Here is a 22,696-nt window from a genome sequence, read left to right on the forward strand (position 1 = left end):
GCAGTAAAGTGTTCAAAACACAGAGAGAGAGAGAGAGAGAGAGAGAGAGAGGGAATGGTGTCATGTTGTATTCCTTACATAGTCAATCTGCATGGCTCAATCAAATTTGTGATGTCTTACAATTTCATTTGCAGCCCTCATATAAAAATGACATTATTAGAGGCTTACTGCTCTACTATGACAGAGCAAATGTGTGTTTCTGCTCATGGACCTTTGAGCTTTGTGTTCTTGCCCATCTCTGTTAATAAGTGATTCTATCTGATGGTTCACTTTCAAGAGAGGCTGCCTGCATTTTTCTTAAGAAAACCTATGGTGCCAGAGAAAGGACAGGATAGGGCTTTAAATTGGAATACCTGTCATTGGAGGGCAAGTCTCAAAAAGCGTCTGTGTTCTGGAGCAATGGAAACATGAAAATATGCAGGTCCACCAATGTGAACCAATCTTAAGGTTGTATGGTATGAATAACATCTGATAGACTTAGTATACAAAACAGGAAGACTTGTTTGCTAGTATCCTAATGTTTGGCCAATGTTAGACCAACATCAGCCATTACCTGGGCTAGTGTTGGCAAGGTTGATATAAAAATTGCCATTTTGCCAACACTGGGCCAGCATTGGGTTAAATTTGTCTGGGTTGTTATGAAAAGGGCTTGTTGTAACACTATATGGCAAAAAGCTTGTGGATCACACCCATATGTGCTTTTTCAACATCCCATTACAGATTTAGAATTTAGACCCATCTTTGCTGTTATAATAACCTCCACTCTTCTGGGAAGGCTTTCCACTAGATTTTGGAGCATGACTGTGGGGATTTGAACTTATTCAGCCACAAGAGCATTAGTGAGACCAGGCACTGATGTCAGGTGAGGAGGCCTGTGGCGCAGTCCGTATTCGAGTTCATCCTAAAGGTGTTCAGTAGGGTTGAGTTCAGGGCTCTGTGCAGACCACTTGAGTTCTTCCAGTCCAACCTCAGCACACCATGTCTTCATGGATCTCACTTTGTGCACAGGGGCACTGCCATGCTGGAACAGGTTTGGGCCTCTTAGTTCCAGTGAAGGGAAATCTTAAAGCTACAACATGCAAAGACATTTTGAACAATTGGATGCTTCCAAGTTTGTGGCAACCCACATATGTGTGTGATGATCAAGTATCCACACACTTTTGCCCATATAGTATAGACATTGGGTCAATGTTAGCTTGACTGGTTAGTTTGCGTTATCACGTCACTCCCGGTGTAAACACGCCGAAAGGAAAGATTGTATCTACAGACGGACATGACAATATGTAGTACCACTGGTATTGTACTCCAACAAGTGTCATTCATAATAAAACACGGCAGTAAGTGTACTAGGCCTGGAACAGTAAAGCTGATTTAGGAAAATAATCCGGGTAATAACTACTCCAGAGACGTAACTATGACCACAACACTGTTTTTGCTTATTCCTCTATAACAGCAGACGTGTTTTACATAGAGAATGTACAGAGTCTACTGCAGGAAGAAACACAAATCAGTAGCACAGCACTTATTTTAGCTTTTCACCAAACACACTGCTGGTGAATAAAATGGAGGAAAAATGGTCAGGTCTTTGACTGCTGAACGCCACCCCAGTCCAATAGGTGGTGATATAACACAATTTAGTTCAAAGAAGAAGAAAAAGTAGAGCGGAAGTTTATTACTAAGGCGCGAAGTGACTTGTCTGTTTTGATTGGTTTTACGCGTTTGGTCGTGTGTCAGAAGTGAGCGTGTTTACATGTACTCTGTTTAAGTGTTTAAGAGCAAGCTCTACTCAGTGCTCATTTGTACGGCTTCTTTACCAGACAAACAACAGCATAACAGTACATACTGTAGCTGGTGGTGCTGCGTGATGGAGGTGGGGAAGGAGAGAGTGGTGGCCCTGGTGGATATGGACTGCTTTTACGTGCAGGTGGAGCAGAGGTTTAACCCCGAGCTGAGGAATAAACCCTGTGTCGTGGCTCAGTACAAAACCTGGAAAGGAGGAGGGTGAGCTGAAAATACTGCTGCTACATTTAATAGTCGATTATCATATTTCCCTGAGCTGTTGGCAACTCTTCAGGGGAAAACGCGCTCTGAAAGCGCTAGAATTCAGTAGGTGACTGCACGCTCACTTGCATATTCATTGAATAGTCGTTGCATATTCATGATCATTTGCATATCAGAACGTATTACGAAACGTATTACGAAACGTGTTGTGAAAAAGGAAGATTTTCTGAAGACACTTACAGAATATTATTTCTTTTTTGTTGTTGTTGTAATTATCAGAATGGAAAATTACAACATTTCCCATCTTTGGTCATAGCACAACAAATGAGCTGTTTGTATATCCACAAGATGCAGTCATTTCCATCAATAAGGCAAAAACTCATAATTGAGTAGCTTGGAAAGAAAACGGTTATGAATGGAATAACTTACTGTTGTTATTTGTAAATACAGTCAAGAGCAGAGTTTAAAAGGATGAATAAAGAAGTCATTGGATGGGGGGAAATGAGGAAACAGTGGTGATCAGTTACTAGTTATTGGGAACAGTGGTGATCAGTGATTGGTAGATGAAGAAACAGTGGTGATCAGTGAATGGTAGATGAGGAAACAGTGGTGATCAGTGATTGGTAGATGGTGAAACAGTGGTGATCATTGATTGGTAGATGGTGAAACAGTGGTGATTAGTAGATGGTGAAACAGTGGTGATCAGTGATTGGTAGATGGTGAAACAGTGGTGATTGGTAGATGAGGAAACAGTGGTGAACAGTGATAATTCAGTTAAATTAAAGTTTATTTCTATATCACGTTTAACAATGGATATTATTAAAAGCAGCTTCATAGGAATATATAAATTCTGGATATAAATGTTAAAATTGATAAATTCAGTAAGTACACATTTTATTTGCTTCGGATATAAGCTCGATTTCGCTCATGTTTTCAATGTAAGAATACGCTACCAAGGGTGCCAATAATTCTGGACTGTATGACTCAGTTTGACTCAAAACTCTCCAATAGGAAAGCACTGTCACATATTTTCCCCATATCTCCTTTCTTGATCAGTATCATAGCAGTCAGCTATGAGGCGCGAGCCCACGGTGTGACAAGAAACATGTGGGCGGATGATGCCAAGAAACTGTGTCCAGATCTTCAAGTTGCGAGAGTCCGCGAGTCACATGGGAAAGCTGATCTAACCTGGTAAGCCCTCGTTCTACTTATGTAATCAAAACAGTTTTGAGGTGGTTTTGTCTTCCCATTATGCTGAATGCTTGGACTGCGTCTTTGTGTCCAGTTACAGGGAGGCCAGTGTGGAAGTGATTGAGGTCATGTCCCGATTTGCAGTCGTTGAGAGAGCCAGCATCGACGAAGCCTACATGGACCTCACCAGCAGCGTCCAAAAAAGACTGAAGGATCTAGAAGAATCACGGATTGACCCTCAACTTCTGAAGAACACTTACGTCCAAGGCTTTCCCATTCCCTACTCGGTGGAGGATGTGCCGGTGGATAAAGGTGTGTTCATGGAGCCTTGTGGAAAAAAGGTCACTGTAGCAGTAATTAGGTGATGTGGTCAAGAGCATAACTAAGCTTCCTGTGGAGGTTGAAACGGCAGTAATTCACTTATTTCTATGTGCATATAGATGAGCAGCGGTCAAAGGGTGTGCAGCAGTGGCTAGACACACTGCCCACCTGCTCTCAGCCAGGCTGGTTGGGCCACTCGGAGGTGTGTTTGGCCGTTGGAGCAATGATTGTGGAGGAAATGAGGGCCGCCGTGGAGCAGCACACCGGATTCCGCTGCTCTGCAGGAATTTCTCATAATAAGGTGCTTTGTTTGTTTGTTTGTTTTCTTTCTAAAAGAGGTGTTCATTCAGAGTATTCTCATTCTTTTTAACGTTAACTTTGCAGGTATTGGCCAAGCTGGCGTGCGGTCTCAACAAACCAAATCGGCAGACTGTGCTTCCTCTTGGATCGGTGCCTGAACTCTTCATGACGTTGCCCGTCAGTAAAATGTAAGTATATTCCAGAATACGGCTAGGAAGTTAGATGTAGTGTTTAATGTCATATACAGTGTATGATGCAGTTGTTTCTTCGTGGCTGTGTTTCAGTCGCAATCTAGGAGGGAAACTGGGCGTCTCCGTCACAGAGACTCTGGGGGTGGAGAATATGGGTGAGCTCACTCGGTTCACACGGGCGCAGCTGGAGGAACACTTTGGAGAAAAGACTGGGTAAGACTCGGAGTGCTTCTCCGACCAAAACTGTGGCATGCCACCGATCAAGACAACAGGTCTGAATCAAGTTCCATCACCTAACACTACTCTGTGAAAGTAGGAGAAGTTTCTCTAGAGGTGACTAGTGATGTGCACAAGTATTAAAGTACAAAAAACCCTGGCAGTAGCTTAATATTTATCGTAGGTCACTATGTAGCTTGTACAGCTCCATTATGTTATACCCTATGCAAAGTAAATAGGAAGTCATTTGGGATTTGGCCTAACTTCAGTTTGGCATATTTTAAGTTTCACACCTTTTTTTGTCACCTGTAGACAGAATATCATTCAGAATATCATTTGTTCCTATTAACATTATTGAGAATTGAAAGAAGAAGTGAAATGAGTTTTACTAGAGTTATGGAAAGTCTCTTTGTCTAACTGCCTCGATTCATTTGGAGCAAATTTTTCACTGAAGTGTTGTATTGCTGTTCAGGCCGTGGCTGTACGACTTGTGCAGAGGCATCGAGTTCGAGCCAGTAAAACCCAGGCAGCTTCCTAAATCCATTGGCTGTAGCAAGAATTTTCAGGGAAAGTCGGCTCTCGCTACGAAAACTCAGGTAATAATTTAAATAATAGTTTGAGTTATCTGTACAAATGCTTATCTATCGTTTGCGCTATAGTTTTTGTTTTGTTTTTAATCCGAGGTTCAGCACTGGTTGCACCAGCTGGCCCTTGAGCTGGAGGAGAGACTGAATAAAGATAAAGAGATGGTAAGTGTTAAATGCTCTTCATACAGTTCCGTGGTTTATTTATTTATTTTATTTATACTGTGATGTACATGAAGCGTTTGTCGTTAACTTTGCAGAATGGCCGAGTTGCCAAGCTGCTGACTGTGGGGGTCCGCCAGGCTGGAGATAAAAGGCCCAACAGTTTCTCTCGCTGCTTTGCTCTAGCGCGCTATGAGGCCTCAAAGATTTCCTCCGACAGCTTTGCAATCATGAAGAGCCTTAACGTTGCCGGCAGCCATCAGGAAGCCTGGTGAGTGTCCTGTTTAATGTCGTCTCTTCATCCTGTTAAAACCACTTAACCTCGTGTCACCTCGAGCACTCATCCAAAGACATTGGAGTAATCTTGCTGTCTTGATATGATGTCATCAACATTTCATTCGCTGTTCCTGCAAGGTTTCTTTATTTTATACAACAGATAAAATGATGATTTACATAAAATGAGCTCTGCAAACAGATGAGTGCTTGGTCAGCTTATCAGTTTAAATAGTGGTTATGTGTTTACAGGAAGAGTGCATGAGGTTAACAAAAACAAATAAGACCAATCTACATCGTGAATAAAAAGCATAATAAAATAACCTATGTCCCATGCATATATTATGACTTGATGGCCTCGATTTAGCGTCTTGTGGCTACACTACGTTGTGTGAAAAGCTAACTGTGTTCGCGATATTTAAAAATAAAAAATAAAACAAAGTGCAAACTAATAGGATGTACTGGATGAAGTGCTGTTTAATAAGCTGCCAAGTAACGGAGTAGAGAGTGGAGTTAAATTAAACTAAATATTCCATTACAGCTAGGATTATTCATGCAGCAATATGCAAGACTCCTATTGGATGTTTCTTTCAGTGCTTGCCATTTTCTCAGCCATATGAGTGTATTAGTCTTTGTTATTTTTATGCCCGTCTATCTGAGATTCTCATTAGCATTATCTGAAGAGCGAGTGCCTGAATGTTTATGGGATTTAAATTGGGATGATCATTGTAACCAGCAGATGAACTGATTTAGATTTTGGAACTGATCCAAATCGGATCAAGGTCAGGGCAAGGTCACGTGTTCGTAATAGCGTCCTTCACGTTTGAAGTATATTTTAAAAGGTAGCTTAGGTAGGTGTTGGTAGCGGGGGATCCCCGTGTATGTTTTTAAATTGTCTCTTGCTCTTTCTTACATCCTATTACACTTGACCACAAAAAAAGAAAAAGAAAATTCCTGATTTTTTTTTTTGGTTGTTAAAACCAAGCAGTTGTGTTTAAAGGTGGTGATGTAAACACTATTGAAATACTCCTGCCTCTCACAACTAGAGATCGACTGATAATCGGATTTTTATAACCGATATTTAAGCATTTTTCCATAATCGGTTATTCTTTTTTTTTTTTTTTAATAGCTCATTTATCGGATCCACCGATAAATGATGCCATCTTGTGGGCGTTTTGAGAATTGCGTGCAAGATCGCTATAACAGCCCTTAATGTATAAATGAGATGTGTTACATAAATGCTTGATATGTAGATCAAGCAGCTTGGTGCTAAGAAATAGAGACAAACTTTAGTAACTCTTTTTCAGACCCCTTTATTTATCGGTGTATAAACAAGAGTTTTGTTTTGTATGCAAGGGGGACGTGAAATTGACAAAATCGTTATAAATATAACGGTTCATTCGGTTCAGTGGCGATATTGTGGCAAAAACAGAAAAACAATGAATAAATAAATATCGGTTCGGCGTATAGGTTATTGGACACAAACATGCAAATATCGGTATCGGTTATTAAAAAAAATCTATATCAGTCGATCTCTACTGAAAACCTTGGAGGAGTAAACTGCATGCAGGCCATTTGTATAATCTGACTGCAATACCCAGGAAATTGATTTGCGTACGTGTGTAACTGTCTCTGAGTACACACAACTTTCCCCATTTAACACAGACATTTAGACTTAAACTCTAAGAACAAACAATAAAATGTCTGGTTGCAGTCAGAGCTCATTCGATGATATGAATGATGATACCTTTTTAGAAGGTTTTGTTGGAAATCTGATATCTGAGCCACCTTGTGTTTTCAGTATTTGTGATATTTGTCTTCTAGGTCTCCTCCCCTCACCTGTCTCCATTTATCTGCCAGTAAGTTCAGTGAGAACTCATCTGGAGAAATCACTAGTTTCCTCAGCACTGATGTGGCACCAACACAGTCGTGTCTAAAAACAACCGAGCCAGCACTGAAACCAGAAACACCACCCAAGAAACCAGGCAGTATCCAGGCCCTTTTCCAGAAAGCTGCTGATAAGAAAAAGAAGGAAGCAGATGAAAGTTTCATAGAAAAGGAACTGGTCTCCTTGCCTTCCTCTGAGACCCTTCCCAAGAATACAGCCAACGTGGTTTCTCAGAAATCACCAGTGGTTTCAAGTAGGTCACTTTCCTCTTTTTTTCAGAGAAAGACATTGGAGACAACTTCTGACGGGTTCCCTAAAGAGAAAGAAAGCACCAAGGACAAATCTCCGACTGAATGGTCTCCACAGGGTTCTTCATGCACTTCATCTCGTGTCGATGAGCAGAATCGGGCAGAATTCCTCACTCAAAGTGTCACCTTTAAAGATAGCAAAGAGGATTTTCACACGTGCATGCGCTGTGGACAGGAAGTGTTAATGTGGGAGATGCCGGAACACACCGACTACCACTATGCACTTGATCTACAGAACTCCCTCTCCTCCTCATCATTTTCTGCCCCAGTCATGACTGAAACAGCGTCGTCATCGCGTGGAAAGAGCAGACACAAAACTCGGGCTGGACCTCAGGCAAAGAGAGCAAGGCCCATGGACAACTCCAGCACTCTGGATTCTTTCTTCAAGAAAGCTTAGTTTTCTTTTAAACATGGATTCTTCACTTAATCAGACTACTTTACATCATATTATTTAATGATATCACTGACTATGAGTTCATTTACAAATTTTTACTTCATTCCGTCTTGACAAAATTGAAACAAAAAAAACAAAACAAAAAAATGCATAAAAATCTATATTTCCTAAATCATGTTTTCGTCTGGCTTGCACATATTCACGTATGAATTTTTGTTCTTTTTCAATGATTATTTTAATAAATAATATCGTGTTGCTTTTTAGTGTGGTGTTATGGATGAGTAGTGTGGTGCTCAGTTCCCCCCCACAAGAGGGCAACACAGTATAACTGCCTAAAAAAGTTGTTGTCAAATGTTAATTGGTCATGTTAACTGGAATGTCAGATCAGAAACTATATTTATGTGCATTAGTGATGCAACACAACTACGTTATTCGGAACGAACAGATACAAATACGAGACGTATTATTCGTTTTTCTTTTAGACAGCATGCCAGAAAGGTGAGTAACTGCCTGATCCGGGTTGCTATGGTTTAAATCAAGCTACTACTTTGTTTATGTCTTTATATAAAGTTAAAGTTGGTTTTATATTTTAATATAGCTCTAGTCGAGAACTAGTTCTGTACTCGAGCGATTTAGCTGAAGTTGAGGAACTGTCAGAGCCAGGATTCACACACCCTACTGACAGCGCTGCTATTTCTACATCTGGGTTATTTTTTTTCCCCCTTGTATTTCTGGGGCAATAATGGTAGGGTTTATATTTAATTTAAAAAGGAAAAAAAAACAAAACATACCCACTTTAGGTTTAAATCCAAATACATATTTCAGCACTATACAGCTGTAGATAGTGGCATTGTGGTACACCCCTGGTGCATGTGTGTATTACAAGCTTAAAAACAAACATTTCAGAATTTATTACCCAAACTACCTAACATTTAACTTCCCACCCATCATTTCTGGGTCTTATAAGTCACTCTCAAAGAAGGGCTTGTGATTTGAATTGAATGGGTGTTACTCAAAACCTCAATAACACAACTTACATTAGGAGTTAATGATGCACTGAAGTAATTTTTTTAAAAAATTGTTAGAACTGGTATTTGCAATTGTCCTACCCAATACATTTGCCACCTTTTGTGAGTTATGTAAGTAGTGACGGATTTGTTTCGGGTTTGCATGACACCACAGGCATCATTTAGCGTGGTGGAATATGATTGCAGTTTCTTACATCAGCTTTCGCTTTCCGTGAACAAGGCTGACAGCCTGTTTCATCATGCACACCTTTTATACACTACATGGCCAGAACTATGTGGACACCTGACCAGCACACCCATATGTGTTGTTGAACATCCCATTCTAGACTTATTTCCCCTTTGGTTTTATAATAAGCTCCACTCTTCTGGGAAGGCTTTCCACTAGATTTTGGAGCGTGGCTGTGGGGATTTGTGCAAACCAGGTCTTCATGGATTTCAGTTTGTGCACCGGGGCATTGTCATGCTACTGAAACATGTTTGGGCCTCAGTTCCAGCAAAAGGAAATTGTAATGCAATGTGATGGGGGATGTTCTTTATACTATACATCAATTAAACACCACAGCATTAAAGGAATCAATAATGATGAACATTTTGTTATATTACATACATACATCATTATATATATATATATATATATATTTTTTTTTACAACAATGCACCATAAAGTAAAGCTAAAATTCTTTAAGAAATAAGACAGGGGGGAAAAAACCCTAAACATTTTTTTCCAGCGTCTCACAGCAAGCCCAGAAAATGTGACCAATATAAAGGGTGTCAAAAACAGATAACTGAATAAAACTAGAAATAACTAGTTTAATTTTTTTTTTCCATTTTGGTTTAAATGCATTTCCCCCCCCTCACCTCTAAAATTGCACAAGAAACACATACTAAAAAGGTGTTAACATTGTGCCTTAACGTGGTACATAAAAGAACTTGACATGCATAAACTAGCTGTTTCAGACAGACGCATAATTTAGAAACTATTGGATCAACCCTGTTTATGTTCTTAATAGTAAAAGGTTTAGCACCAAGTTAAAAAGCTACAAAATCGTGTGGGGTTCGATGTCCGACTTTGCCAAGGAGCTTGGTGGACACAAGGCACTACAAAAGAGCACCTCTGATATCAGTAACCTAAAGAAAATAAGATTGTGAACAAGATAAAAATCAGTGACAAAAGATCAGGGGGAAAAAAAACCCACCTGAGGCCTGCAGGACGTTTTGCATAATCAGTAAAAGAGCAGCGGAGATGCTTTGAGGGAGGCGCTGCTCAAGTTGACATCTACTTCTCTTGATCAAGGGTCAGTGTGAAAGAGGAACATGCAACACTTCCTGAGCAACTAAAGCACTTGAGTGTAGGCAAGAATATCAACTTAATCGACAAAAAAACAAACAAACAAACAAAAACATGATACAGTCATATAGGAAGTGGTATTCGGCAACAGCGAAGCACAGAGAACCAACCGTGTGACTGTAAGGCAGTGTGAGACATCTTCAGCGTGTCTCATTGCGCTAAAACATTCAGCCCTGTGAAGCCTGAGCCTGTCACTATGTTAAAGTGCCTTGTTTAATACCGGTCATCATTTTACAGAAGACAAGAGAGACTGTTAGCAGGTTTAAAGCTAACAGTGCTGGCATTTCCTTTTAAAAGTTGGTTGAAAAGATAGTGCTGAAACTCAGTCATCGTTGTAGCTGCCATTTAAATACTGAACACCTTACGCTTTAGTACACTTGTGAAGACAAATCGGCTACAGAGGATTTTCAACATCTATGAGAAGTTAGCTGTCATTCAAAAAGGCCTCCCAAGATTCTGAAGTCTGTTGCCTTTCATTCTTAACGGAAGGGTTCGGATACCTCCAGGTTCCTGGAGATCTACCAAGCTGCAGAGTTTAATTCCAACACACGTGTGAAATTAGGGCTGGGACTAAATTCTGAAGGGGATGATGAAACATGGTCATGCTTTCACTTGGCTTGGTATATCGTGGCGATTGAGTGTGAACTGTTTGTGCAAGAAGCTCATTAGAAGTCTTTAAAAAGGGACAAGACAAACAAACCATGCTGATGAGGTAAATAGCATGGGACTGGCAGCATTAGCTTTCAGTGATCATTTACCTTTTAGCCAGTCAGTTAGTTTGACATTCACTTTAAAAACAAACCCCAAATGGCTACGTGTCCACTCATAGCGACAAGAACAACTACTAGACATCTACTTCAAATCCAACCTTAATATGGTGACCATTGCATTCAAACGCTTAAAACAGGACCAGCTCACTTCATATATTCCTATTGCCATAGTTAAAAAACATTTCTAAAAAAAAAATAAATAATAAAAAAAAATGGACAAACCAGACTAAATATCTTAAGAAAAAAAGGCTTGAGGTCAGTGGAGGAAAGGCTTTGGTAAAAGAAAAGGAAGTGTAAATTACATTGGAGGGGTTACCCCGCCCCAAAAGGACTCTGAGGATGACTAAAGGACTGGTGTATTATAGTATGCTGTGCTTGTATCCTCTGAGCTGGAAGAGACTGAGAGACAGAAAGGACAAGAATGAGTCTCTATGCTTGGTGCTGGTACTGGGACAAGGGCTGTAGTTTGGTGACTTGTCCAATGCCTTTGGTAACTCCGTGTCTAAAAAGTAGCTTGGCTCCCACTTTGAGGTACTCTGGATGCTTGATGAACTTGAAGCGTGCCACTGCTTTCTCACCTGTGCGCAGCTCCTCCTGACAGAGAAAGGATGAATGATGGATAGATACATTTCTTGGTGTTACATATTTTTTGTTCATATTCATAGACTACCTCAATTTCTGTCGATATAAATGGTACTGAATCAGTCAGAGAGAAATAAAGATGGACAATAAGAAAGCACGTGATCGCATAGCAGGCACCAGCAAGACTAAGCATGTGCATATTACTACGTACGTACACTACCGGTCAAAGTTTTAGACACACTCATTCTTTATTTGTACCCCCCCCCACACATTTTATTATAATAATAATAATAATAATAATAATAATAATAATAACAACGTTACAACCTGCTAGGGCTGCACAATTAATTGAATATTGATAGTGATTACGATTTTGACTGCCCACGATTAAATGAACATGATCGACTGCGATATTGACGTTTAAAGTTTGTCCTTCGCTCATAGAAAACTCCGCTGCAGATCAAATCAAGTGCTTCCTAAACTTACAGCCAATCACATAGAGCGGCGAAAGGACGACATCATTTTGTAATGCCAAACCCGGAAATGGAATTAGCATTTTAGCGCTCAAGCAGCAAGTTTCGCTGTGACCTCCAGCGCTTGCGCGAGGGGAAATCGTGATGCTAAATGGCACTACAGAGGTTGTTGGGGACATTAAACCTAATCACACCGAACAGGAAAAAACTCAGGGCTCTACAGTGTGACCATTTCACTCGCGTTTGCGACTGAAGTACTTCGTGCAACTGAATAAATATTTATTCACACTGGTGCGAGTGACCTGTTCAGAGTTGTATAATACAATCGGAATAAAAACTACAGGAAGTCGAAAATGCATCTACAAATATAGATAAAAAATAGATATTATAATAACTTCATAAAATATAAATAAAATTATAAATGAAATAATGTTTAATTACTATAATAAATTTGCAAAGATTTCAAACAAACTTATTTCATGTTGTCATTATGGGGTATTGTTTGTAGAATTTTGAGGAAAATAATGAATTTAATCCATTTTGGAATAAGGCTGTAACATAACAAAATGTGGGAAAAGTGAAGCGCTGTGAATACTTTTCTTGATGCACTGTATGCTGGACATGTATCGGCTGCTTTTCGGAATATTTGGTCAGAGTCACCTGTTTAAAAAATAACAATTTTTGTAAATAAAATGTTAGTTTTCTAATGAAGAAATGAATATGTTGGCACGATTATATTTTTATCTACAACACTGATTTCAAACATTTTATAATACACCTTCAGATCAAAAGGTTTTTAAGCTCATGAGAAACATTTCAGTCGAGCGTCCACAAACTTTTGATCGGTAGTGTACGTAATACAATAGTGACAGTCTTGCACATATTAGAACTGGAGAAGTGTTTAGATCTTACTGCAAAGAACAAATCCCAAGTTGCCTAGAAGCTCATTAGCTTGTGTTCAGTACTGAAATACAAGCCCAGTCGGTGCTTTTTTTAAATCCCTGGCTTCTCGTGAATGTGTGCATTTCAGTAACAGGGAGGCAGTCAGACACCTTCATTACTGAGTCACAGAGACATACTTTCAGACTCCTGGACAACTGTACATAACTGTAAATAGCTTATATCAGCTAGTGAAGGCATTCTATGGATTTTGTAAATGAATAAAAAATAAAAAAACTAAGCTAACAAAAGCTAAAATATCACATGGCTTTAGGCAGCTATCTAGAAGTTAATGACATAGCTAATGGTTACTGTAAGTCTAGTAATGTACTGCCAGGCTATATTAATAATTAAATAGACATCTGTGCATCTTCTACTCTCTAGAACATTGTGCATGAGTAACACCCATGTAGGTATGAATCAACAATGTGAGAAATAGAAAGAGAGAGACACAGGGATGTATTTGTGTCACGTATGACAACAAGTACACAATCACGATCTCACCTTCCCTTGCAGAGCCTCCACTGTGGCCGTCTGTCTCACGTTGCCCACGTGCACTGTCACTTGGAAGCCCTTGTGGAAAGTCTTAGCATGAAAGAGCAATACAATCTCAGCTTCAAACATCCAGCAGATAGTGGGATTCATCTCCGGACTCACCATCACCATTCCCTACAGTCAAAAAAGAACGTGTACCTAAGAGCACGGAAAAAAAAAAAACAAGCCCTCTACCCGAATCATCCCTTGCACGCAGAGACGCACGCAAACCTTTCGTAACAACGAGCGGTCGAACTCGCCCAGTGCCAGTGTAGCTGCCTGTCCTGCCCGAAGCACTCTGCACGCTGATCGGTTTCTCTGGATGCTGCACACGGTGAGATCGCAGAACTGGCCGTCATCCATCGGCCCTACCGCTAACTGCTCCCCCTCTCGGCAGATCCCGCTGCACCGAAGCAAGGTCGGATTAGGTCATGGTTAATTAAAATAAATAAATAAATAAATAAATAAATAAAATAAAGTTTTAAAAAAAGCTTCTGCTTCTACATCCACTATGACTCAAAATGTCGTACATGTTATTACCTGTAGAGAGTTCCACCTACTACAGTCCCAACATCAGGCACTGTATAAATCTCATCAACCTGCAGGACAAATTAAAAACAGGGTAAATCTCGAGTTCTCGGGTGAAGAAGAATTCCTTTAAAAGAAGGATTAGGGCATGTTCCGTATTTGCTTTGTAAGATCGTACGAACCTGGAACTCGGTGAGTTGCTGCATGAGCTCCTCCTGCTCTTTGCTGTTGCTGAGGGGAGGCAGGATGTTAAAGAACACCTTGAGCAGCTCTAGGTTCTCCCCCGATACGCTGGACAACGTGAAGACCGGCGTGACGCTGTACAGAGCAACAACGGAAAGCCGAAACGAATGAGACACAGGGTAAAGGACAGCAAGACAGTCAGGTCTGAGAATCACAAATTATAATTCAGTTTCTTCGTGCAGGGAAACGGAATCTATTCTAACAAGACATCAAAAGTAAAAAATAAAATAAAATAACATAAATAAATAAACACCAAGACCAATTCGGGTTAAAGCTGTCGAATATGCCCTGTTTCCAGTGCTTATTATTATAGTGGTTTAAATAAATAAATAAATAAATACCTGGGAGACTGTGCAAACTGCTGGGCCGCAGTGACGGCGTCGTCTTCGTTGTTCACCACCAGTGGAATTTTGTTGCAGCCGGGCTGCTTGAGGACACGCTCCAGCTGCCGTACAGTTCTCTCCACCGTGCCTTTTGTGCACAGATCCACCTTACTGACTACGATGAAGATCGGCACCTTCAGAGCCATCGCCAGGCCGAGGTGCTCCCGCGTGGTGCCCACTGAAAATCAGATCATCGCATTTGCACGGGTGATCACTTCTTGTAGACTTGACATGTATAAATATATACACGTTATTTTGAACTTTAGCACCCCTCACGGGAAAACAAAGAAATCTAATGCTTGTTTATGCTTTCAAGAGTAACAGCTATTTCAGGATGCATCTCGGCAGTCACTGTAAGGGAGAATCGTGGCGAGGACAAAAGATGTCGACTTTGTATACAATTATATAAACACTGGAGACCTTATCCTAAAGGATATTATATAGTCCATAACGAACAAGTTCCAGAAGCAGCTGTATTTTTTATGTGTATATTTGTAGGTGATACGTGAGCTATTCATATAGAGGTGTGTTTGAATGGCAGCTCTGAGAGCAGAGAGGATCTAGAGAGGTCACATCAGGGTTGACAAATACAATTATATCAGAACAGAACACACCTGTCCACTAACCAAAGACAACAATATCAAGGAAAGCTATATTGCAACCTAGAGAACAAAGCCATTTCCCCCCCTAAACCTAATGTAAAAAAAAAAGAAAAAGAAGAAAGAACAGAATAAACCGATGCCTCATTTACTGCCTTGCGAGAACCTACTGCTACTCGTGTGTATTTTATATATATATATATATATATATATATATATATATATATATATATATATATATATATATATATATATATTTGTCCTTCGGTTAACCTTGTTTCCCTGAGCTCATGCCACGACTTTGTTATGCAAAACATGTTTGAGAAAACCAAAAACACAATCTGAATGCTTTTTCCCCGCCTTGTTCCACATCTATAGAAATGCTTTCCTGGGTCCTACTCTGGGTCTTTTGATGTAGCACTGAATCCAGCATGAAGGTGGTAGAATGCAATGATCAGACGTATACTTTTGTTACGATTCAAAATGATTTCTGCCTGCTGATAAAGACAGAATTCTGCTCTGGGGTGCATCTCAGGCCAGAAGGCAGGACTGCAGGAGAATAAAATTTGATTTAACAGTGGACATAAAATGTCATATGCTAGCACACAGAACGACATTATTATTTAAAAAGTGATCGTATAGATTCAAAATTATACAAAAGATAGAAACTACAGCACCCAAGGAGCCTGGGTTAGGACCTGACTCTAACCTTAACCCATAAGACACTACAATAAAGAACACCACACTTAACACACTTTCATCCAGAGACACATCAAGTCAACTACAAAACCCTGGACTTTTGGTTCGACTCCGCCCAGGTAGGAGGAGCTAGATCAGGTCGAACTCCACCTCCTGGACATCTGGTTCGCCTGTGAACCCCCCAACTCCGATTCCTACTTGGGAACTCAACTTAGGGTCTCCTCAATCCCAGGCTCAGCAAGGTAAGGTCAAATCAACATGGCTGCTCACAGCATCAACAATACACAAAGTAGCACATGATGTATACAAATATCTGTGTTAGATTAATAATTTTATAAATGACTATATAATTTGCTGTTTTGAGGAGGTAAATCAACATTACTCATAACAGTTTGGTGGTTAACAAGTTGCTAATGAAAAAAAAGCAAACACGGAGTCTTCCCCCACTTTGTAGCTCGAACGCACGTACGCCGAAATTGGCGTAATTACGAGCACAGACTTCCCACTTCCGAGGTAATTCCAGCACAGCTTTAATCCAAATGCAGATATCTGGAACACCATGTTTATGATTAACCCACCAACCCTCACCCCACTGTCTGGAGTCCCACACTGACAACTTGAAAACAATCCCAGCAAGTGACCTCTAACTGTGAGGCCAAACGAGGAGTGTTTATGTATGTATGCATGCATGTACGCTAACATCCGTCAAAAGTCAGAAGGCCAAAGTTAATGACTGATGACAAACTGGCTGTGCAAGTGATTTCCAGGGCTTTTTGTGAGACAGAGACTCCTTCCACTTACTGAGGACAGGGCCGAGTCTCAGAGACCACAGAGTTCAGTTCTCTGTCGCATTATGTATAACGTGACCTTCCGGTGTAGGGTTGAGAGTACTGTAAGATTCTTGGGTATGGAGCTGCTGTCCACCCACTTTCCTAAAGTACAGACTAAGAATTTTCACAGTACATTATACACATTTAGGACCGAACTCATGGAAACAACGTGTCGTTTGTGCCAAGCTGAAACTAGAATTCAGGACAAGCTTTAACACTTAAGTGTGAAGAGTCAGCAATAAGCTAGCGGGGTTCAAATTACTCAACGCTAACCATTCCTCCACTCCAGACTGCTCCATCTTCCCAGACCCACCTCTTACACTCAACCTGGCAGCCTGGGATATATTGGGAGGCACATACTGTATTCAGCAGGGCAACATTCCTCATTACACGAGACAATTACATAAGCTATGTGGGTTATTTGAGAAGCTGCATGAAGTCTGGTTCAGTCTGATAAGGCACGTAAATAAGGCACGTAAATATTGCAAGGCTGCTTTGTGTTTCTTTGCCCTCTTATCTAACATTTATCAGAACGTGCTCTCCTAACGAGTCACCTAAACCCAGATTTTTCTGTAGAAGGCTAAAGGTCTTGCAGTCTAGACTACAATCCTTCAAACAGAGCTAGGAGCAAGATACAGACTTACCGATGCCAGTGTTTGCGCTGACCACCAGCATGGCAAAGTCAGGGCAATAGCTGGTGAGGCCAAAGATAGTAGTCTTCAGATATTTATGATGACCAGCCAAGTCTATGAAGGTTATCATTTTTGAGGCGCTCTCGCAAATTTCCTCTGCCGTCCGTGACTCGCTGTAATTGACCACCTGCGGTATGGACGTTCATTAAAATCCATTAGGGACAACACAACAACGTGATCTAAACAACTTCCTGTTGTGCGATAATGGCAAGTGGTGCTTAATTCCACCCAGAACAGAACATTCCTGGATTTTAAACAAAATAGCCCTCTTCAGTGCTGCCTGGTTCTATGCAAATAAGATCCAAAGCAAATGGATTGACAACAATAAAAAGGAAATGGCAAAAGCAGGAAGCACAGGTTTTTTTTTTTTTTTTTAAATATACAGTAAATATAAACAACCTGATATCAACTTAAGCTCTGGACATATGACATATAAACTCTGATCCCTCACCTCTCCTTTGCTATTAAAGCCCAGGATCTCAAAGCTGATACTGGAGGTCCTTCCTGTCTGAATCTCATGGAGATGCCTAAAGAGGTTTAGTCGTGCTCTGCCCCTACCGTTGTCCAGCTCCCCTTGAGTAAGCACGCCAAGGAGAGTGGACTTCCCCGAGTCCACGTTACCCAGCACAGCTACCCGTAGGTCCAGGAACTATGAATACAACCGTATTAAAGTGTCAGAGAACTTGTTGACCGCATTAATGCAAAATATATATATTATATATATATATATATATATATATATATATATATATATATATATATATATATATATATATATATATATTTATTTATTTTCAAAAATATTGTTGTTTACAACATAGCTGCATATCTGCTTATAACTGTAGTGACATAACAATGCAGCTATTGGCTTAGTGTAACTGCTATGCTTGTTTTAAGAAAAAGATTTCCTAATGGTATTATACAATCATACCACGGCACTCCCTGCTCTTCATCATCTAAACATATCATACAGCATCACAGACACCAAGCCACATGTATAGAGGCCTCTGATGTGCTTTAACTTGGAAATAACCCGAGCGCTGACCTGCTGGTCATCTGGCACTTTCCTGACGAGGACTTCTGCAATTTTTCGCGGCTCCTCCGAGTCATAATCCACCTCCCTCTCTCTGAGAACTGTAATGTCAGCACCCACCCTGAGAGACCACCACAAAGATGTGGACAATCATGTCAACTTAGTGGTCCAATAAGTGTTAAGTTGTAGTATTTTGCAGCACTGTGTGGGCGTAAACCTATTATTGGTACTTTCTAGTACTCTACGCTGCCCACTCATTATCTAACACCATCAGTGATATTTACACAAAACCTTTCAATATTGTCCTAGTCCATCTGTGCAACAGTAAATATAAATAAGGTCGTACTTCTCAGCCATCATGCGGAGGGTCCGGAGCGAGGCTCTCATATCTGCCTCGGATAATCCGACCAGCAAGCCGTTGTCTTCCACGCCGATTTGATACACGGCCTCTCCCCTGCCTTCCTGCAGCCTCCATTTCATCTGTGTGGCCAGGTGCTCAAAGCGATACTGCGTGGGGTTCACCAGCTTCAGCTGAGCCATACAGCATAACGCCATAAAATTGGAGATTAGGACAATCTCAAACATGCATCATTCCTTACACCAGTTCCTGTTGTGTTGTTTAGATTCAAGAGTGTGTTTTAATGACAAAATGACCACTGTACAACGCAAGGGCAGAATGGGGCAGGAGTGGGTACAAATGGTGACCTTTATATGCAAGGGATAATCCACGGCTAGGTGTGTGTTACACGATTTTAACGCACAACGTGGAGTGTATTAGAATCGTGTAACGCACACCTAGCCATGGATTATCCTGCTGATACCGTGGTCACTTGCTAACATTGACAAGTTAAAGCTGTTATTGATGTTTGACTAAAAGGATAAAAATAACAGTTAATTTCCATGAGTTATTCTTATATACATGTCATTAGATCTAGAATTCTGCCAACTCTAAATCGTACACAGAGATAAAGTAGCGTGACGACATTAGATTTATTTGAATGAATTTTAATAAACAGTTATTAGAGCGTGCACACGAGAGACAGAGAGAAAGAGAGTGAGAGAGCGAGCGCGAGATTGTGAGTGTGTGAATTACCTGCATCCGTACCGTGTCTCTACTAATAATGAAGAGCTGTGAGTTTAACGACCGTATGCAACTGTAAGTGTATGTTACTATGGTTACAGTTGTAGCATGTTAATTTAGAAAGATGCTCAAACTGACTGGAACTACCTGTGCTTTCAACAGTTTGAATGCACACCTTCCAGCCAATCAGAATCGAGTATTCAGACAGACCACGGTGCATTATTGAATTATCTGGATTAAAAAAAATCAGAGGCAGACAGAAACATGCCATCTTGCACAGTTTGAATCACAAAATAATGTAACAGCTTTACATCATCTGTAACGGCCTGATTGAGGAAGCAAGTCAGTTTAATCCATGACCATAAAAAACAATCATAAAGTTTTATGTTCTAGTAAAGCTCAGAAGTATTTTTCCCAATGACATAAATGTTTGTTAAAAGGAAAAATCTGTCTCAGCTATTCAAGGTATAGTCTCTTTACATTTCTAATAACACGTTATTTATCTCTTTTTTTTTTTGCAAGATGGCTAATGAGGAATTATGAAGCAAGAAGTAAATCATAACAAAAGCTTACCTTGTACTCTATATTTCCCTCTTCAGCCTGAAACAAAAGAAAAGGCCAGAGACTTTAATGAAAAGACTGAAACAATAACTGCCGTGTTTCAGTTTTCTAGGTCACAAAGCGTGGACCTGCCTGTGACCAACACTCTGAAAAGTCTAGTGACCAGGACACAAAGGATTTAACATCGAAAGAGAAACACCTGAGTGGACACATTGCCCTGCGCTCTGGGAAACGGAAATTAGGTTAAGCTAAAAGATATTAAGTGTACTAATCGCTTAATCATTTCACAGCAGTGTATAATCCAGGCTGGAGCTGAATGTTTTTTCTCAAAAAGCAAAATCAAGGAATAAACCGCAACACTGCTGCAATAAGTCATCTGACTATAAATCAGTAAAAAAAATAAAAATTCTAACTAGTGTTCACAGCTCAACCCTGAGCTCAAGTCGAGTGTGTATGTTCTCTCCATGTTGGTGTGGGTTTCCCTCTGGGTTCTCTGGTTTCCTCCCACGGTCCCAAAACATGCTAGCAGATCTATTGACTACTCTAAATTGCCCCTAGGTGTGAATGTATGCATGTGTGTGCATAGTGTCCAGGGTGTATTCCTGCCTCTCACCCAGTATTCCTGCTATAAGTTCTGGATCGACAGTGACCCTGACCAGGATGAATGAATGAGTTTGACAGCAGTGTTTTTAAAATAGCGCAGCTCAGACTGAGGTTAGTCATATCGTTTTACCTTGGGGGCGATGTGTGTATTCCTATTAACATTATATACATACATACATACATACATACATACACACACACACACACACACACACAATATATATATACACACACACATACACACACACACAATATATACATATATTTTATGTATATATACACACACACACACACACACACGTATATATTGTGTGTGTATATATATATATATATATATATATATATATATATATATATATATATATATTTATATATATATAAAAGGAAAGTTATTAAAGCAAGTCAGCACAGAATTCCTTTCAAAGCCGAATATTTTAATTGAATGGGCTACACGTACAAATTATACATTGTATATTTTATGCTGGGTTTGTTTATATTTATTTTTGCTGCTGCTTTTCTCTCCCCCCCCCCCCCTTTTCTTCTCCTCCTCCTCCTTCAGTCTGACTCGGGATATTTACAAACACAGCTGTAATACCGGTGTAAGTTACTCAGCTACACTAACTCTGCTGGACAAATTCAGACCCAATCAACTAAAATATTAAATTCACTAAACTACTCGTACATACTGAGGTTAAGGTTAATCGTTTGACGGCATTTCTCGGAAAATGAAACCTAAGAGCAAGGGAACATTGTCTACGTGTCAAGTGTTGTTTCTCTCTCTCCCTCTCTCACACACAGCTACCGCAGCTAACTTTGCTCAGCCGCGAGCCTTCAAACTGAATGAGAATATTTTCGCTAGCTAAGTTGCTAATATTTGAACCAAAAGTTTTAATTGTATAAGTTTGCGTTAAGCATGAACAACGTTACATTACATGAGAATGCTAATGTTATGAGCCAACGGAGGCGCATAGTTAGTTAGCTAGCTAGCTAGCGCTAACAGTGCACATGCGTTAAACAGCGTTATGTTATAAGTTATATGATGCCAGTTGGACAAAGGAAATAATAATAATAATAATAATAATATAAAGTAGAAAGGAAGCTCGGCTCACCTCCGGAGGTAGATATGGCGGGTTATTGCTCGATTTGGGATATCTGGCAGAGCGGCTCTTTGCCTTTTTGCCATTTTTTGCAAGCGCCTTTTTCGGAGCCACTGCGGCGGGATTATTTGAAGCCGACCCGCTTCCTGGAGGTTTAAAAGCGGAACCTGTCCCGAAAAGCTCCGAGAGCCGCGTCTCCATTTCTCTTCGGACCCTGAAAATAAACCGCTAATTACTGAGCTATGCTAGCTTAACTAACGATGAACTTTTCCATGAAAAATATGAATGCTGTCTGATTATCCCAAATCATCGACATTACTGTAGGTTTGTCTGCCTACATTAGAAATAAATTACTGAAAGGAAGAAGAGAGACATGATAATAAAGAGCACCAGCCCAGCGGGCACATCCCCCAGCTGGGGGGGGGGGGGGGGACGACGACGAAAAAAATAACTCGGTTAAGTTTGCGGAAGCGGCTACGTCATGAAATTAATATTCAGGAGGTGGCGCGTGTGATTGGGTGGCGAAGGACAGACGGTCAATAGAGTATCTTGAATATGCATTAGTTTTATATGTTGCAACTACGCTGCAATATTACATGGACATAAACACAGACGCGGAAATTGTAAGAACATGTGAAACAATCTGAACAGGAAGTTGGGTGAAACACTGTTTAAAAATATATGTGAGTGAGCTCATATGAGTCATTGAGCACTGACAATGGGTTTGTAGTCCATGTAATATTGCAGTACGGTTGCAACATACTGTGTGAAACGAAAGGATATTCAAAAGACCTGGTTTGATCCTGATCTCAGGTTACCTGAGAGGAACCCTGTCATCTGGAGG

The 22,696-nt window shown here is 40.3% G+C and overlaps 2 protein-coding genes across 2 annotated transcripts; one reads left to right on the forward strand and one right to left on the reverse strand.

The window, feature by feature from the left end:
• The first annotated feature begins 1,534 nt into the window (after positions 1-1,534).
• polh (polymerase (DNA directed), eta) lies at positions 1,535-8,104 on the forward strand. The gene is made up of 11 exons (XM_053620514.1): positions 1,535-1,736; positions 1,818-2,001; positions 3,058-3,192; positions 3,287-3,504; positions 3,633-3,814; positions 3,898-4,001; positions 4,098-4,217; positions 4,693-4,816; positions 4,904-4,969; positions 5,065-5,237; positions 7,064-8,104. The coding sequence occupies exons 2-11, from the start codon at positions 1,865-1,867 to the stop codon at positions 7,830-7,832; spliced, it is 2,028 nt and encodes a 675-aa protein (XP_053476489.1). The 5' UTR covers positions 1,535-1,736; positions 1,818-1,864; the 3' UTR covers positions 7,833-8,104.
• A 23-nt stretch (positions 8,105-8,127) lies between these two features.
• Positions 8,128-22,280, reverse strand: gtpbp2a (GTP binding protein 2a). Its single transcript, XM_053620515.1, has 12 exons — positions 21,865-22,280; positions 20,165-20,191; positions 18,857-19,041; positions 18,523-18,631; positions 17,929-18,126; positions 17,430-17,604; positions 14,616-14,835; positions 14,214-14,349; positions 14,044-14,102; positions 13,735-13,906; positions 13,474-13,638; positions 8,128-11,569 (listed from the first exon to the last, which is right to left on the reverse strand). Exons 1-12 carry the CDS (start codon positions 22,051-22,053, stop codon positions 11,405-11,407), a joined length of 1,800 nt encoding a protein of 599 aa, XP_053476490.1. The 5' UTR covers positions 22,054-22,280; the 3' UTR covers positions 8,128-11,404.
• Between the last annotated feature and the right edge of the window lie 416 nt (positions 22,281-22,696).

This window comes from Ictalurus furcatus, chromosome 3 (genome assembly GCF_023375685.1).
Source record: "Ictalurus furcatus strain D&B chromosome 3, Billie_1.0, whole genome shotgun sequence".
Taxonomy (NCBI): domain Eukaryota; kingdom Metazoa; phylum Chordata; class Actinopteri; order Siluriformes; family Ictaluridae; genus Ictalurus; species Ictalurus furcatus.